Raw genomic sequence first — 17,542 nt, forward strand, 5'->3', positions numbered from 1 at the left:
TATAGTCATGACAAGCAGGACGATGAGTACTTCCCTATGGAAAAGGGCAATCAGACCGACTTTCATGCTCAAAATCAGTGCAGAAGAGAAGTTGTACCTGATAATGGACTTACGTGAAGCACCTGGTAACCCTTTTGCTCCCGGTAGCCCAGAAGGTCCATCTTTCCCAGGTGGGCCTGGGGGTCCAAATGTGGTCCTTCCTGGGTCCCCTCGGTCACCTTTAAATCCTGGAATCCCTGGTACTCCTGTTACACCTGGGGGACCTAGAGGACGACTATATCTCAGGAGTCATAATCTCAATTCATTTCTTTTCCTCAAATAACCTGTATCTTCGTTTTCTGACTTAACTGCTAAAAGCAACAGAATCCAACTTCCTAGTTTAAGGCATCTTGGCCAGGTAAGCTAATGCTCAACGTCCCTGTTGGATTGGAGGAACCACAAATGGTTATCAAAAACTGTTCTGCTAGCATTGGGGGTTCAGGTGTTGTCAGAATGCCATCAGTGCTTTCAAGGAGAGGAGAAGTTGGCATATTTTAGTGCCAGTTTCCCAGGTGTGTCCTCTCTGACTCTCTTTGAGCTTCAGCTCCCGTTGTGCCCAGCAAAGATTGTCAGTGCTGGTTAGGAAGGATGGGTCCTAACTATAACTGGAAGGGGATCAGATCCATAGATGAAACTGGGTAAGAAAAGATGGAAGGACAAGAGATGTACAGCAGGAAAGGTGGATGGATGGAGATGATTTCATTGATTCCTTCCAGAAATTAGGCAAAAGATGCCAGCTGGCTGAAAACTGCTCTAAATACCGGTAAACTATACAGACCCCCCACCTTCCACATTTTTGCACCAATATGTGAGGCATACTAGACGTTCCTCTAGGTCCTTCTTCCTTATTTCATCATATTTCTTCTCTTTGGTATTTTCTGCACCTTTCTCCAGAAGCATGACGACCATGGCTTTCTAGTGGCACGTTCAACGCTTTTCAGAAAACACTTAAGGTACTTTTGAGCCAGCTTTTTACATGAAGGTACCTCTCCAGCCATGGATCCTTAACTAGGTTACCTGGAATGGTTGGAGGAAATCCTGGTCGGCCGGGAAATCCCGGCAAACCAATAGTCCCCTCATCGCCTCTAAGTCCAGGGGTTCCTGGTGTGCCTGGTTCTCCAGGAGGACCTAGGATTTAAGAGATGGAAAGAGAATAACTTCAGAACTGCCCTTCATTTATCCCGCTCATCGCAAGTCTGCTAGCAGCCTACTTTCAGAATGTAAGAAACTGGTTTACCTGGAGTCAGAACCCACCAAACTCAATGCTGCTTAAACTGACCAGCTCAGGAGTTTTCCTAACTATATCTGGAAATGCGCAGGATTGAAATAGGGTCTTTTGGCATGAAAAGAAGATGTCCTTCAGCCCTCCTGCACCAACTGTCTTGGAAAGAAACATGCCATTTAAGATATCTCTCAGTATCAGGGAGGAGGAGGAAGTCAAAGGAATACAGCCTGTGGTGGGTGAAACTCTCTTGGCCCATTTTGACCAAACACTCAGGGATGCTTTAATCTTGATTCCTGCACTAAGCAGAAGTTTGGATGCAACTGTCTCAAGGTCCCCTTCCAATTCTAGGATCCTATGGGTCATATTCCTACTGTCTGTATATCCTGGGTTGATCAAATGATGGGAAAGGCAATAGGAAGAGAAAATGGACTCCAGATTGGATTGTTCTGCTCCAGAAGGTCTTCTATAAAAGAAGAAGAGCAAAAGGGCGTATTTCACAGGATTTAATTTGGATTCCTGCATGGAGCCAGGGGTTGGACTTTATGAACTTTATGGTCTCTTCCAACTCTAGGTTCTGCTGTTGAGGGTTCCCTCTTTTCTTAATCACACAATCCTGACCAGCAGTAACAATTTCAACAACACAGGATTGCACTTTTGCATTTATGAAAGCTGTAGCACTTCCTGCCAATTAGGGTTCCTCCAGATGCATTCCGATAACCCTAGCAAAGAGAGCCATTAAGTGCATCAGGTGGGGATTATGGGATCTGCAATGTGATCCATCTGGAAGGCACTCCTTGTGGTCTACTCTGATTTGAATGCCCTGGAACCCTAGCACAGCAAGAGTGGTAAAATTAATCTAGCCTTCAACTGAGAACGTTTCATTCTCCTTATTGTCTATATTAAAGAGGCAATAGATTTGTCAGGAAAAGCATCCACCTGATATGACGGCACCTTCTGTGTCAACAATTATCGTAGGGCCTGGTGGACCTACGTCGCCAAATTCACCCTGAAAGCAAGAAACAGGAAACACAAGAGCCTTACAGTTTACTCAAAATGCTTCTGCTTCATCCAGAGTGCAACTTGGGAAGCATGGCAAAAAATGCAAACAGGGGTGGGATTGGTGGACATGGTTGAATGACTGGGTATGCACAAAAATAATAATAAAAAAAATCTCTGTAATGCAGAAGACAAATCTGTCAGGGAGAAAGCTTGTCTAGAACCTTTCTCCTTAAAAAAAACACTAGTTTTTCAGCTATTTTGTACCAAGAAACATCCCAGTAGATGAGCCTTGCCTTAGGCACACATTTAAAAGAACCTTATTTCAATGTCCACTTTCCAGGTCTATCTACGGCAGACAAGTGATAGATCAGGAAAGGACTATCCAGTCACAGCTACCTTTGGACTGTTTTCCTGTCTTGTCTAAATCTGAAATATTTGTGCTACCCAGTCAATTTTGCATGCAGGGAGTTTACCTTTCCTCCTGGAGATCCATCCCAACCAGGAAATCCTGATTCACCCAGAACGCCCTGAATAACAATGGAAGATGATTCAGAATGAGAAGAACAATGTGTTTTTTCTCCCTATTTTGTTTTGCACTTATTTATTTATCTATTTAAAAACCATTTCTTCTGCACGCTGCATAATAAATTTGAGCCGGGTGGTTTAGAAACAAGGAAGCAACCTTTAATTGAAGACTCTGGACTGCTTCCAATATACAGAAACCACCCACCGCAAGTTCATAAATAATCAAATTAAATAATCAAATAAATAACCAATGAAATTAAAAACCCCCATCAACCTAAAAATGACAGTGGTGCCTTTACACTCCACAGGCCCAACAGAAGAACTCAACTGTCTCAAATGCCTTCTGAAAAAGGGGGCCATTCTGACCTGGTGTGGAGGTAGAGAGGCAAGCTGTTCCATAAGGCTGGCCCTGCTACAGAGAAGGTTGGCTTCCCATTCAGGATCTTTATCTCGTACAAGAGGTTCTTAGAGCAGTTTACACAAAGGACACTTAATCAATTAAAGCACATTTTCCCAATGTGATACTTTCCAGTGGCCCTGGGGCTGCAATTCCCAGAATTCCCAGGTTCTTGAATTCCACTTTAACTAGGCTAAAGGTAGATTATGCTCTCTTCTTGATGTTGTTGCTGCCAATCTCCGACAGTCATAAGGAGAACGGACACACTTTCCAGAATGATTGGAGATTCCTTTTAGCAACAACTGGAGGTCTGCCGACTCCCCACACCGAGCATGCCGATATTGTTTCTATTTCTTTCTTTTGTCTGAACTGATCAGCTAATAATTTTCCTGGTTTATCTGCACATTCAAAGTTTTTCTGTTTAGCAAATTTTATTTTCTTCTGTAATTCTGTTTCTCATAGATTTAATTGCTGTTTAATTTCTCGCAATTCTTTCACCAATTGTTTGTTTGGGCTGGTTTTACCCTTTCGTAGCATCTTTTCTAATGTAACACATTTTATTAAAAGGCATTAACTTTTCATGAGTTTTTTAAATAAAATGTGTTAATTCGAAAAGGCACTACTAGATTCTTTCTGACTTTTTAAAACCAGCCACAGAGAATCACTAAATTGAAGGAAGGCTTGCAAATAATCCAGGAAGTCCAACTGTCTGCTGGAAGTCTTGACAAAATGACCTCTCTTTTAAAGGGCCAAGGTCCAGAATACCCTGTATAAAACTAGGCATGTTGTTCCAAAACGTTTGCAGGTCCCCACCAGAAAATACCACTGTGGCATCAGCTACCAGATGAGTAAAGATGCATTTGAACACACAACATACCTTTGGGCCTTGGGTTCCATCAGGCCCCTTCAATCCCGTGTCTCCCTAAGACAAAAGAAAATAAAATGTGCTGATGAATATGTGTTGATATGGCTTAATATTGGAGGAATGAACCCTGTAGATTCACTCCATTCCAGGGCTTCAATTTGACACCTATAGCTTCCCCCTCTGGGTTCTCCAAGGCAGTAATAATAATAATAATAATAATAATAATAATAATAATAATAATAAACATCTGCCTAATCCAGGTCCTTGGGAAGGACTCGAAGGTGGACAAAAATGCCAAATCCAGTCTAAATATCTGACTGTGCGACCAACCATAAAAATAATATTGGAGCCCTTGGAGCAATATCTAAAGGACTCCCTCGATATTTGGACATTTTGAACTTATTGGACCTGAACACCCTAGTTTTACAAAAAAAATCACAACACCTTGCTAGGAACTGCCTATATTCTCAGACGCTACCTTAATCATTCTAAGGTCCTTGGTTAGGACTTGAATTATTAGCCTCCCACCAGTCTTAGACTGTGAATAGAATTGTAGATTACCAATAATAATAATAATAATAATATAATGACATCAGCAGCTGCAAAACAAATGCCAGCTTCTAGCATCATCTTTCCAGCAATGCCTCTAAGGACCACTTAGTCATTAAACTGTTGGAAAAGAGATACAGAAGTTTCTCTCATATCCATTGGACAAAAAATGTTCTCCTCCTCCTCCTCTTTTTTTTCCAGCATACTTACTTGAAAACAGAGCTGATTGCTAGGGTTAAAAAGCAAAATTAAGACTCCCGGCCACCCTCAGAATTTGACAATATGGGTGCTTTCTAAGAGTGAGGACTTGCCAGCCCACTCAAATACCAACTGGCACATGGGCGTTTTGTTGCTGCTGATGCCCCCAGTTCAATCAGAGCGGTTTATTCGGCATGGACCCGGCTCTGCTACTGTTACACTGAGTTAGCTCACATATCAGCACAGAGAGAGGCTTACCCAATGGCAGAACTTAACATTTGACTCATAGTCCATTAAATTGGGGCTGTAGAAGCAGCTACGCTACATTGGATGGCCAGGTTAAGTGCTTGTGAACCCAGTGGGTTTGGTGTGGGGGTTAAGGCATCAGGCTAGAAACCGGGAGACCGGGAGTTCTAGTCCCGCCTTAGACACAAAGCCAGGTGGGTGACCTTGGGCCAGTCACTCTCCCTCAGCCCCAGGAAGGAGGCATTGGCAAACCACTTCTGAAAAATCATGCCAAGAAAACTGCAGGGACTTGTCCAGGCAGTCTCCGAGAATTGGACACAATTGAACGGATTGAAAAACAAATTACCCAGTTGGTATCATCCATACATATTCCAAACAGCAAGATTTTTTGTGAAGCTTCTCACCCTGGGTCCTGGTAAACCTGGAACACCTTTTTCTCCCTTTTCTCCAAAGCCCCAGAAACCCTAAACAGCAAAGAAAAAAACAAAAACAAAGATAGGATTGATGACTCCATATCTTCTTGCACACTTAAACTTCTTCTACTGAACAGCTGGATGCTGGTTGAAAGAGTTCTCTGCTTTGCAGCCTGATGCTCAAAAACACATCTCCACCTTTATATTTCTCCCAGAATGCAAGGGAGGCACAAAGACATCTATGAGCCAGCAGAAACGATGCTTGGGAAGAAAGGGCTGGACTGGGATAAAATTATCATGCAAAATAATGAACAGGAGTATCAGATGTGTGCATATATAGCATTTTCTGGATCAGCTAAAACATCTGAGTCAGTTGACCCAATTTAGCAGTTCTACTAAAGGAACCAAATCAACTCAAACTTATTTTCCCAAACCATTCAAACTGTTGGACCAGACTAGGTTGATTATCAGAATCAGATGATGTACATTGGATTTTACATGATTTACCCAGGTCTTTTATGATACAACAAGCCAAAACCAACTGTAGCAGCATCAACTAGGTTGTAGTGGATGATGTGCAGGTGAGGGGCAAAATTGCCATTCTGCACAGGGGTGGAGCATCCAATAGTCTGCAGTGGTGAACAAGATACTTCTTAGAAGCCCACAAGTTGGACCTAAAGTATACGTCTAGCATTAATTGCCTTTTTTCATCACACTTCCCAGCAATGGATATCAAGAAGTTTATTGCCTCCGTACCATGGAGGTTTTAAGCAACTGTCATGACCACTGCGGGGCTTAACTTCTGTTGATATTTTGTTTATTCGTTCAGTCGCTTCTGACTCTTCGTGACTTCATGGACCAGCCCACGCCAGAGCTTCCTGTCGGTCGTCACCACCCCCAGCTCCCCCAGGGATGAGTCCGGCACCTCTAGAATGTCGTCCATCCACCTTGCCCTTGGTCCCTTTTTCAAAACTGCCCAAACTAAGGCCATCAGAACATCTCTTAGTCCTGAGTTCCACAAGTCAACACACCTTCTGCGATATGATATAAATAGGATATTGAATTATATTCCCCACATATGGAACTTGACACTTTATAAAGAGTTGTGGCTTTATCAAGCCAGGGGCTCAGCAAAGTAACTTATTTTTATGTAAATGGAAAGAAATCCATTTCTTTCTCCAGATGTTAAAGAATGGATTCAAGATATGTGTTCTTTCCCAATTTTTGAAATATCCTTATAGTGTTGGGGAACTATCCCAGCTCAGTCTTCACAAAATGGAGAGTTAACAGGTGCATCTTCCTTCCTTCCTTCCTTCCTTCCTTCCTTCCTTCCTTCCTTCCTTCCTTCCTTCCTTCCTTCCTTCCTTCCTTCCTTCCTTCCTTCCTCCCTCCCTCCCTCCCTCCCTCCCTCCCTCCCTCCCTCCCTTTCAAGAATGGTGGTCATCAATACTTCTCCAGAAAGGAAAAAGGCACTTGTGCACAAACAGGGGCAGAATATGTTTCCAGTATACATATTCACAAAAGTAATTTTCATGTAATCAATAAAGAATAGCCAAGCAAAGAGAAATCATAAACATGCACTCCTTTGTTCTCTGAGAAGATTCCTTACACTTCCAATGTGGATACGCATTCTTTCTTTATCTGTAGATAAGAACCAGTTTTGACCACTTGGACACGAAGGTGGCCATGCCAACTCACAAGTTCAGCTGAAGTTTACAGGTAGTCCTCAACCTTTCATTTAGCGACTCTTTGAAGTTATGAAAGTGCTTTAAAAAGCGACTTATGAACAGTCCTCACACTTATGACTGTCGCAGTGTCCCCATGTTCACATGATCAAAATTCGGGTGCTTGGCTATCGGCATGTATTTCTGACAGTTGCAGTGTCTGGGGTCATATGATTGCCATTTGCAACCTTCCCAGCTGGCTTCCATCAAGCAAAATCAATGGGGGAAGCTGGATTCACTTAACAACCACGTGATTTGCTTAATGGACACAGCAAAAAAGGTTGTAAAGTCAGGCACAGTCATGTGATGCCTCATGTAATGACTGAATTACTTGGTGACTAAAGTTCTGGTCCCAATTGTGGTTGTAAGTCGAGGACTACCTGTATTCAAAATATTTCTTCAAAAACCTTTATTCCTGCCAGTGTTTGCATAATGAGCTTGCTTCACATTTTTCCCTTTATTAGCCAAGCTGCCTCCACAGTAGTCAAAAAATGAAAAAATGAAAACTTGGAGCAATATGTTTCTACATGTTCTATATTTAATAGATTTACATTTAGTAGATGTATGTTTAAGGATTTAATTAATTTTATTTTAATACCATTGGATCCTTTTTTCAGTTTTTCTTTTTCCTTAGTTTCTTCCCATCCTTTACTTTTAGTTTATTTTAATCACTGTAATGTACATATTTTTTTTCCTGCACTATCAATATATTTCATATTGTTCATTTGTTAGGCTTTACTGGTAAATAAAAAATGCATAGACACAGAGTGTCTGCGTTAATTTGCTGGTAAACTTACACAGAATCAATGCCTTTATTTTGCATGTTTCATTTTTTACACTGAAAATAAGTTCAAGTAAGGTTTCACCTAGAAGCATGAATCACTCAGGGGATCTCTGAGCTACCCCCCCACCCCATGACCTCACTGCATTGTTTGTTTTGCAATTCCATTTTTATACATTTTCTGCATTACGGCTCACCCTGGGTTACGTAAAAAGCACGCATCCTCTCCCTTAGACAACAGGGAACATCTCTGGAATACCAAATCAACCAAAGAAAAACTCTAGTTGTGCACCTCTTATTTGGAGAAGAGATTGCCCACAAGCAATTTGATGACACAATTTGTAAATAATTTACTCCATGGTTGCAAAGTTTCCTAAAACACTCATTTCTTAGATTATAAAGAAAGCAAGATCATTTGCAAATGATTCATGGAGTTAGAAAATTCACTGCCACCACCCAAGAAGGGACCTGGGGGAGGGGGGAGCCACAGTGCAGGATCTGTGCCAGAAGCTAAGAAGGGACAATCGAAGCCCTCTCTGTATGAGCTGTCATTGAAACCACCCTTCTGAAGGGGAAGCATTTGTCAAAAATTCCAATTTACATTATAGGGAATTTGTTTATGTGTAACCAAAGGCCAAAAGGAGAAACAAGCAAACATATTATGCTTCCAATATTGTAATGAAAATCAGCTAATACTGCAGGAAATTACAAACGCTTATCCCTGTTTTAAAAAGATGCTCAACTCAGACAATGGGAGAGGCTAAAGGTGTTGTCTTCAGCAAAGGATCGTTACCTTGTCGTGGTGCTGGAGCTTGAGCACCTCTGTGATGCCATGAGCTAAACCGTGAAGGGCCACCCAAGACGGGAAGGTCATGACAGAGAGGTCAGACTAAATGCGATCCCTGGGGAAGGTAATGGCAACCCACCTCAGTATTCTTGCCGTGAAAACTAAATGGATCAGTACAACCAGAGATATGTCGGTATACCATCGGAAGATGAGACCCCCAGGTCGGAAGATGGTCAAAATGCTACTGGGGAGGAACAGAGGATGAGCTCAACTAGCCCCAGACGTGATGACGCAGCTAACTCAAAGCCGAAAGGACGGCTAGCGGCCGACGGTGCTGGTGGTGAACGGCGAATCCGATGTTCTAAGGATCAACACACCATCGGAACCTGGAATGTAAGATCTATGAGCCAGGGCAAATTGGATGTGGTTATTGGTGAGATGTCAAGATTAAAGATAGACATTCTGGGCATCAGTGAACTGAAATGGACTGGAATGGGCCACTTCACATCAAATGACCACCAGATCTACTACTGTGGACAAGAGGACCACAGAAGAAATGGAGTAGCCTTCATAATTCATAGTCAAGTGGCTAAAGCAGTGCTTGGATACAACCCAAAAAACGACAGAATGATCTCAATTCGAATTCAGGGCAAGCCATCTAACATCACAGTGATCCAAATATACGCCCCAACCACAAATGCTGAAGAAGCTGAAGTAGAGCAGTTCTATGAGGATCTGCAGCACCTACTGGACGACATGCCTAAAAGAGATGTTATTTTCATCACAGGAGACTGGAATGCTAAGGTGGGCAGTCAAATGACACCTCGAATTACAGGTAAGTATGGCCTGGGAGAACAAAATGAAGCAGGAGATAGGCTGATAGAATTTTGCCAAGACAATTCACTCTGCATAACAAACACTCTCTTCCAACAACCTAAGAGACGGCTTTATACATGGACTTCACCAGATGGACAACACCGAAATCAGATTGATTACATCCTTTGCAGCCAAAGGTGGCGGACATCTGTACAGTCGGTAAAAACAAGGCCTGGAGCTGACTGTAGTTCCGATCACGAACTTCTTCTTGCACAATTTAGAATCAGACTAAAGAGATTAGGGAAGACCCACAGATCAGCTAGATATGAGCTCACTAATATTCCTAAGGAATATGCAGTGGAGGTGAAGAATAGATTTAAGGGACTGGACTTAGTAGATAGGGTCCCGGAAGAACTCTGGACAGAAGTTGGCAGCATTGTTCAGGAGGCGGCAACAAAATACATCCCAAAGAAAGAGAAAACCAAGAAGGCAAAATGGCTGTCTGCTGAGACACTAGAAGTAGCCCAAGAAAGAAGGAAAGCAAAAGGCAACAGTGATAGGGGGAGATATGCCCAATTAAATGCAAAATTCCAGAGGTTAGCCAGAAGAGATAAGGAATTATTTTTAAACAAGCAATGCGCGGAAGTGGAAGAAGACAATAGAATAGGAAGGACAAGAGACCTCTTCCAGAAAATTAGGAACATCGGAGGTAAATTCCAGGCCAAAATGGGTATGATCAAAAACAAAGATGGCAAGGACCTAACAGAAGCAGAAGAGATCAAGAAAAGGTGGCAAGAATATACAGAAGACCTGTATAGGAAGGATAACAATATCGGGGATAGCTTTGACGGTGTGGTCAGTGAGCTAGAGCCAGACATCCTGAAGAGTGAGGTTGAGTGGGCCTTAAGAAGCATTGCTAATAACAAGGCAGCAGGAGACGACGGCATCCCAGCTGAACTGTTCAAAATCTTGTGAGATGATGCTGTCAAGGTAATGCATGCTATATGCCAGCAAATTTGGAAAACACAAGAATGGCCATCAGATTGGAAAAAATCAACTTATATCCCCATACCAAAAAAGGGGAACACTAAAGAATGTTCAAACTATCGAACAGTGGCACTCATTTCACATGCCAGTAAGGTAATGCTCAAGATCCTGCAAGGTAGACTTCAGCAGTTCATGGAGCGAGAATTGCCAGATGTACAAGCTGGGTTTAGGAAAGGCAGAGGAACTAGAGACCAAATTGCCAATATCCGCTGGATAATGGAAAAAGCCAGGGAGTTTCAGAAAAACATCTATTTCTGTTTTATTGACTATTCTAAAGCCTTTGACTGTGTGGACCATAACAAATTGTGGCAAGTTCTTAGTGGTATGGGGATACCAAGTCATCTTGTATGCCTCCTGAAGAATCTGTATAACGACCAAGTAGCAACAGTAAGAACAGACCACGGAACAACGGACTGGTTTAAGATTGGGAAAGGAGTACGGCAGGGCTGTATACTCTCACCCTACCTATTCAACTTGTATGCAGAACACATCATGCGACAAGCTGGGCTTGAGGAATCCAAGGCTGGAGTTAAAATCTCTGGAAGAAACATTAACAATCTCAGATATGCAGATGATACCACTTTGATGGCTGAAAGTGAAGAGGAACTGAGGAGCCTTATGATGAAGGTGAAAGAAGAAAGTGCAAAAGCTGGTTTGCAGCTAAACCTCAAAAAAACCAAGATTATGGCAACCAGCTTGATTGATAACTGGCAAATAGAGGGAGAAAATGTAGAAGCAGTGAAAGACTTTGTATTCCTAGGTGCAAAGATTACTGCAGATCCTGACTGCAGTCAGGAAATCAGAAGACGCTTAATCCTTGGGAGAAGAGCAATGACAAATCTCGATAAAATAGTTAAGAGCAGAGACATCACACTGACAACAAAGGCCCGCATAGTTAAAGCAATGGTGTTCCCTGTAGTAACATATGGCTGCGAGAGCTGGACCATAAGGAAGGCTGAGAGAAGGAAGATAGATGCTTTTGAACTGTGGTGTTGGAGGAAAATTCTGAGAGTGCCTTGGACTGCAAGAAGATCCAACCAGTCCATCCTTCAGGAAATAAAGCCAGACTGCTCCCTTGAGGGAATGATATTAAAGGCAAAACTGAAATACTTTGGCCACATAATGAGAAGACAGGACACCCTGGAGAAGATGCTGATGCTGGGGAGAGTGGAAGGCAAAAGGAAGAGGGGCCGACCAAGGGCAAGATGGATGGATGATATTCTAGAAGTGACGGACTCATCCCTGGGGGAGCTGGGGGTGTTGACGACCGACAGGAAGCTCTGGCGTGGGCTGGTCCATGAAGTCACGAAGAGTCGGAAGCGACTAAACGAATAAACAACAAACAACAAAGGTGTTGTGGGAATCTTCTCAGATTCTGCTCTTCCTCCATCTTCCATGTGTTCAGAAGAAGCAATGGGACCCTTTGCTTCCATTCTTCCACAAACATGGCTTCATCCCAGATGGAGGTCTTGGCTGGGATGGGCTTTCTTTCTGAACTATGTACCCACTCCAACCTTTTCAAAGGGGAGTTAACTCTTGAAAGTTATTTTATATTTGTACTGAAGGATAAGTAGGTCCAGATCAACAAAAGTTTTGTCTGGTGGATGAAACATCTTACCGGACGGCCAGGAACCCCTTGCGGACCAGGAAATCCTTTGGGACCAGGAACTCCCTGGAATAAATAAGCACACAAACACTCAGTATGAAAAAGCTGAGCCAAAGAGTTGGGAGCCCAATTGTTCCCTGTTTTTCCAGGCCTCCCCTAAAGATCTAGGTTTGATCATTCATTTTTGCATCCATTCATTTATCCCACAGATATCCCCGCAATCCCTTCATTATATTTACATCTGAATTAAGAATTACGACAATTGATTTTACATGACCTTGCAAGCAATGGGGATGAGTCAAATCTCCTGCCGTGACGGTTTACTTGGGACATGTTAATTGTTGTGTTGGCTGGTTTTCTGTGTCAGCTGCCATATATGTTATTTATTGGTTTGTTGTGTTTTTGTTTTGTTTTTTAAAATCATAGTTAGCTACCCAGAATCATGCATTTGAGATGGGCAGTCCACAGATTGAATGAATGAATGAATGAATGAATGGACAAACAAACAAACAAACAAACAATTTTCTGGCATGCATCTATATTGACTTCTGTGTAGTCCTAAGCCTTGATGAATGCAAGGTTCGGGCTTATGTGAAGGTCACCACATATATAATTGTATGTGCAAAGGAGTCCTCAGTACAGTTATCCATGATGGAGAGGCACAGGCCACCCTAGCAGCTGGTGTGACATCTTCAGCCTGTGAGCCTTCTCACGGCCACTCTTGTGATGAATATAACCAAAGCTGTAATAGGTGAATGCAGTTTTATTTCTGACTGGAGAAGTCTTTCTAGGGATGTAGTGTGTTTATTAGACAGTGGAGGTCCACTGGAACCAGAGACAAAATGGTCGCTTACATGATACAGCCGATAATCAAGGACTCTTTGTAAGCCAATACCTTGAAGGATGGCTGGTATACTAAAACAACATCTACTGTATGACTAGAGGATGGATTCAGTTTTATTTAGACCTAAAAATAACTACTGATAAACAGAACGTAGGAATCTAGACAGCTGCCGTGACCCAACCACACTGCTGAATAATCCAGTTTACAGCCATCAGTAGAAATGATGGATTGACAAGTCCAAGAATTTCCCCAGCCAATATGACCTTTATTTTGTTGGGTTCTTCCAAATAAACTAAATCCTATGAAAGCTGCTTGGTAACTGCCAAAAGCAGTATCTGTTAAGGAATCAAGCCCACCAAGAAGCTTTAATCCTTGTTTGAAAAACCTCTGGATCCATCCCAGGGAAATTCCATCACTGATACCTGTCTAGACCAAGCCACACAAAGATGGAATGATTTATTTACAGGAAATCTTGAACTCCTGCATTCTTTTCTCCTTTTCCTGCATAGCCACAAAATCAAAACTTTCCATTTTTTTTTAATTACAATTTACATCCAAATTTTAAACTGTGGTTAACCATAACCACCAATCTATATCAAGTGATCTTGTTAAGAAACGGTTTGAAATTGGCTTATTTCAAAAGCAATTGTTAAGACTAATTGGTTTGTTGGGTCTGAAAAACATGGCAAGTTGTAGTGTATTTAATACTGAAGCAAAAATTTCTCACTCCCTCTTGCAACTGTGCTGGGGTGGGAGGGTAAGGCTAAAGTGTGGTTTGCTATTATATCCAAAGCAATTTGATAGAGCCAATGAGTTGAGATGGGTTAATTTAAGGCTACTAGGTTATTGGACAAATCGTACATGATAAAAATCAAAAGCTACCATTTGAGTGCCCTTATTTGTTTCCTTAAGAGGTTACGTCTTCCACCTGGGTAAGGACAGTTTCACAATCAAGAGATTTAGTTGAAAAACAATTTGGTATGTCAACATTTCCATGGTAATGATTACAACCTTGGGCATCCCTTTGATTGCCTCTTGACTCAGGAAAGTTGACATTCTCAGAGACAAACATTCAAGAGTAATACTCTTTCAGGAGTAAATGCTCAGGGTTCTTTGAGGTGGGGAAAACAGTGTTGGAAATCATTGATCAAACTCTGCAGAAATTATTCCTTAAGCAAGTTAATGATTGACTGAGATGAAGAAATATCCAAGACTGGCTTAAATTGGCTTTTTCTTCTGGGCTTCATGAAAGGGAGAATAATCACTTTTCCAAACAGACTGAAAATAATTTTGATTGTTGGAGGCGTATGATACAGTCCCTTATCTTTGCTTTTTCCCAGGGAATGAAAGGTTGGGAGGATGTTCCTAAAGTCTAAGCAAATTACTACTTTTTGTTAACAACCAAGAATGTACCAAGCTTGCTGATCCTACAAGGAGTTAATCTAGGATCTAACCCCCGAACTTTTCTAATTAATTAGCTGTACTATCTCTTTTAAACAGCAGCCAAAGTTACTAAAGTATCAAAGTTACAAAGAGGTCAAAAGTAATTTCGTCTAAACCCATAATATTTTAAATCACCCAGGAACAGACATTCCATGCCACACCTACGCATCAATTTATTCCATTATTGAATGAACAAATGTATCAGGCATATGAATATTTTCCTAGATTAGACTCTGCTTCAAAAAACAAAATAGAGTCTACCTTGCCAAAGCTTATATCATAATAAATTAATTGGTGTTGCCCTGTGCTCAGCCATGAATAAATCTGCCTCATTTGATAGCTTCAACTTTCATACCTTCTGAAGCATGCATTCTAACCTGTTTGCAAATATTGGGCTTCAAAGCCAGCATGGAAGTTTGTGAGCCTTTTCTGTAATATGTTTCTCTGAATGTATAGTGTGTGTTTACGCTTTCTTCTAAGATATGCATTTTTGCATATGTTTCCCTGGATGTTCATCTTAATGTATCCTAGGGTGTAGTGTTCACAGAGTCGCATCATAAAATTTAGAAAAGCAAGGAAGCTTAAAAAAAAACCCAGTTGGTTTATTAATTCTGATTGTGTCGGTTCTCGTTAAAAGACATACCCTATCAATCCTATATAGGTAGTCCTCATTTAGTGACTGCCTCGGATTGCGACCATTTGCAGTTACAATGGTGATAAAAAAGTAACTTTGAGACCAATATCTGCATTTACAATCTTTGCAGCATCTCTCTCTCAGTCATGTGTTCACCATTACAGTGAGTTAGCAGGTGTTGTCCTGTGCCTGACCCATTTTTTTTCTTTTTCCCCCCCTCGCAGAGTAGAGAGATTGCCTAAACAAGCTCTCTCTTCCTGAGCTGCTTTTCTCTGCAGGGCAGCACATCCCAAAAAAGCGCTAACCACAAGTTAACAAACTCAACTCTGTGACCTTAATTTTTAGTTGATTAGAACTAGTAGTCAAGTCCCCCCCCCCCAAAATAAGGGGTGTCCACAGGGTGTGGTCAAAAACACAAAGATAGTAGCCACAATGGTGCAACTGAAGCTCCACTTTTTGTGTTTTATGTTTGCTTTTCATCTGCACTTGATGCAGAAATTCCTCTTTGATATATATATATTTATTTATTTATTTATTTATTCACATTTCTATCACTGCCCATCTCTCCCAAAAAGGGGACTCTACTATAGAGTACTATATTACTATAGAACGTAATTCTGGTTTAGCTACCAACCAAACCAAGGAGAAAATAGTTCACTTACATTAAACATGGCTTTTTTGCTACCTTATTTGTGAGGTTGGTAAGATAGCTCAGAAACCTAGCTATCACTGGTATTTCACTGATATGGGAAAAAAGAGAGGAGTGGACTGATGCAGTGAAATAGTTTAATATTCTAAGCAGCCTGGAGACTTCTGGCTTGGCTTGGTGTGCTGTCTGCCCTAACTCAAAGATAACCCTCACCTGGCCAAGATACAGACCACCAATCTGCTGTGGGCTTGGCATTTTCTAGCATTCTTCCCCTTTGTTCTCTGGCACCCTCATTCCAAAATAAGTAGGTGGAAGTACCTAACCAACTACTTGGCTGATCTCAAATTGCTAAGCAGGGTTGGGCCAGGTTACCACTTGAACAGGAGATCTCTAGGAAATCTCAGGACTATAACTAGGTTGGCAATTTGCAAAAACGTTCTGGAAGAAGTCAATGGCTAACCACTTCACACTTCCCAAGGGTCCATCAATCAGTTCTAAGAAAATAATATGGATATGTCCATCAAGTCAACAAGGGTAGAACTGATTCATAGGAGATTTTAGTTCCCAGCAGGCAAAAACACCTAGCTGGCCTTGGCCGATCTCAAAAAGGCTAAGCAGGCTACAACCTGGAGAATACTTCAGTGGGAGACATGTGGCAGAAAGCCCCGGGGCTTTCAGTGGGAGAATACTTCAGTGGCAGAAAGCCCCGGGGCTCTAGGTTAGATTGGGAAATTGAAAAAAGGTGCCAGAAGAAAGTTATGTCAAATGTTATCTATACTATTGCCAAAAAACCTGATTTGTTGATGAAACTGTGAGAAGTCAAGCCTGATTTGTCAGCATCATTTTTTTAAATGTTTCATTCAGGGTTAATCAGTTGTTAAGAGCAAACCTTTGCTCCTTTCTGTCCTTTGGACAATCCAACAAATTCCTCTGTCCCTGTGGAAGATGGAGGTCCTGCTGGTCCTGGAAGTCCCACATCTCCCTAATTGGAAATATATATATATATTAGATACAAGAAAAGCATCTTAAACAGCGATTTGGTGGTTCATGCCCTTATCACCACTCCTTTAGATCAGTGTTTCTCAACCTCAGCAACTTTAAGATGTGTGGACTTCAACTCCCAGAATTCCCTAGCCAGCATGAATTCTGGGAGTTGAAGTCCACACATCTTAAAGTTGCTGAGGTTGAGAAACACTGCTGTAGACTACTAAGGTAGGGAAGAGCTCTTCCAGGTTCAAAATTGTCCAGTATTCCTCCTAGCCAAACAGTAGCAGAATGAAAAAATGAGCCTCTTCTTTATTGCTCCATCTTGTTCTTGACATGCAACGTGTGTTTTTATGGCAAGAACACACACAAATGGCCACCATGTGGAAGAAACAGCGACACTGTCCTCACAGTGGCCCGAGAAAAAGGTATTTGGTATTGTGGCCTTTTGCAAAACTCAAACGCACATGACTACTTACTTTTTCTCCTGTTTCTCCCTGGAAAACTAGGCCACTACTGCCCTGCAGAACAATAAAACCAAACAGCAAATCATTGTAATTTTTATTTTTAAAACTGGTACAGTTGAAAAATAGAGGCACAACCCACCCAAAGGACAGTAGAAAGAAATGATCAATGGAATTTAAGCGTGTTTTCTTGTATCTGTCTTCTAAAAGTGACCATCAACATTCACCATTTGAAAAAATAATAATAATAATAGTGGCTTAGGATTAGTTGCAGTAATCCAACCTGAGTCTATGAAGAATTAAAGCT

At 41.6% G+C, this 17,542-nt stretch overlaps 1 protein-coding gene across 2 annotated transcripts in view; it reads right to left on the bottom strand.

The window, feature by feature from the left end:
* Positions 1 to 17,542, bottom strand: part of COL4A6 (collagen type IV alpha 6 chain) — a 174,713-nt gene that overhangs the window by 46,376 nt on the left and 110,795 nt on the right. For both annotated transcript variants that reach the window (XM_063313371.1, XM_063313370.1), the window contains exons 11-19: positions 17,251 to 17,292; positions 16,677 to 16,769; positions 12,230 to 12,283; positions 5,448 to 5,507; positions 4,063 to 4,107; positions 2,737 to 2,790; positions 2,201 to 2,270; positions 1,057 to 1,167; positions 114 to 263 (exon numbers count right to left, since the gene is read on the bottom strand). In XM_063313371.1, the coding sequence (XP_063169441.1) occupies positions 114 to 263; positions 1,057 to 1,167; positions 2,201 to 2,270; positions 2,737 to 2,790; positions 4,063 to 4,107; positions 5,448 to 5,507; positions 12,230 to 12,283; positions 16,677 to 16,769; positions 17,251 to 17,292 (679 nt within the window). The remainder of the gene's footprint in view (positions 1 to 113; positions 264 to 1,056; positions 1,168 to 2,200; positions 2,271 to 2,736; positions 2,791 to 4,062; positions 4,108 to 5,447; positions 5,508 to 12,229; positions 12,284 to 16,676; positions 16,770 to 17,250; positions 17,293 to 17,542) is intronic.

Source organism: Candoia aspera, chromosome 12 (genome assembly GCF_035149785.1).
Source record: "Candoia aspera isolate rCanAsp1 chromosome 12, rCanAsp1.hap2, whole genome shotgun sequence".
NCBI lineage: Eukaryota > Metazoa > Chordata > Lepidosauria > Squamata > Boidae > Candoia > Candoia aspera.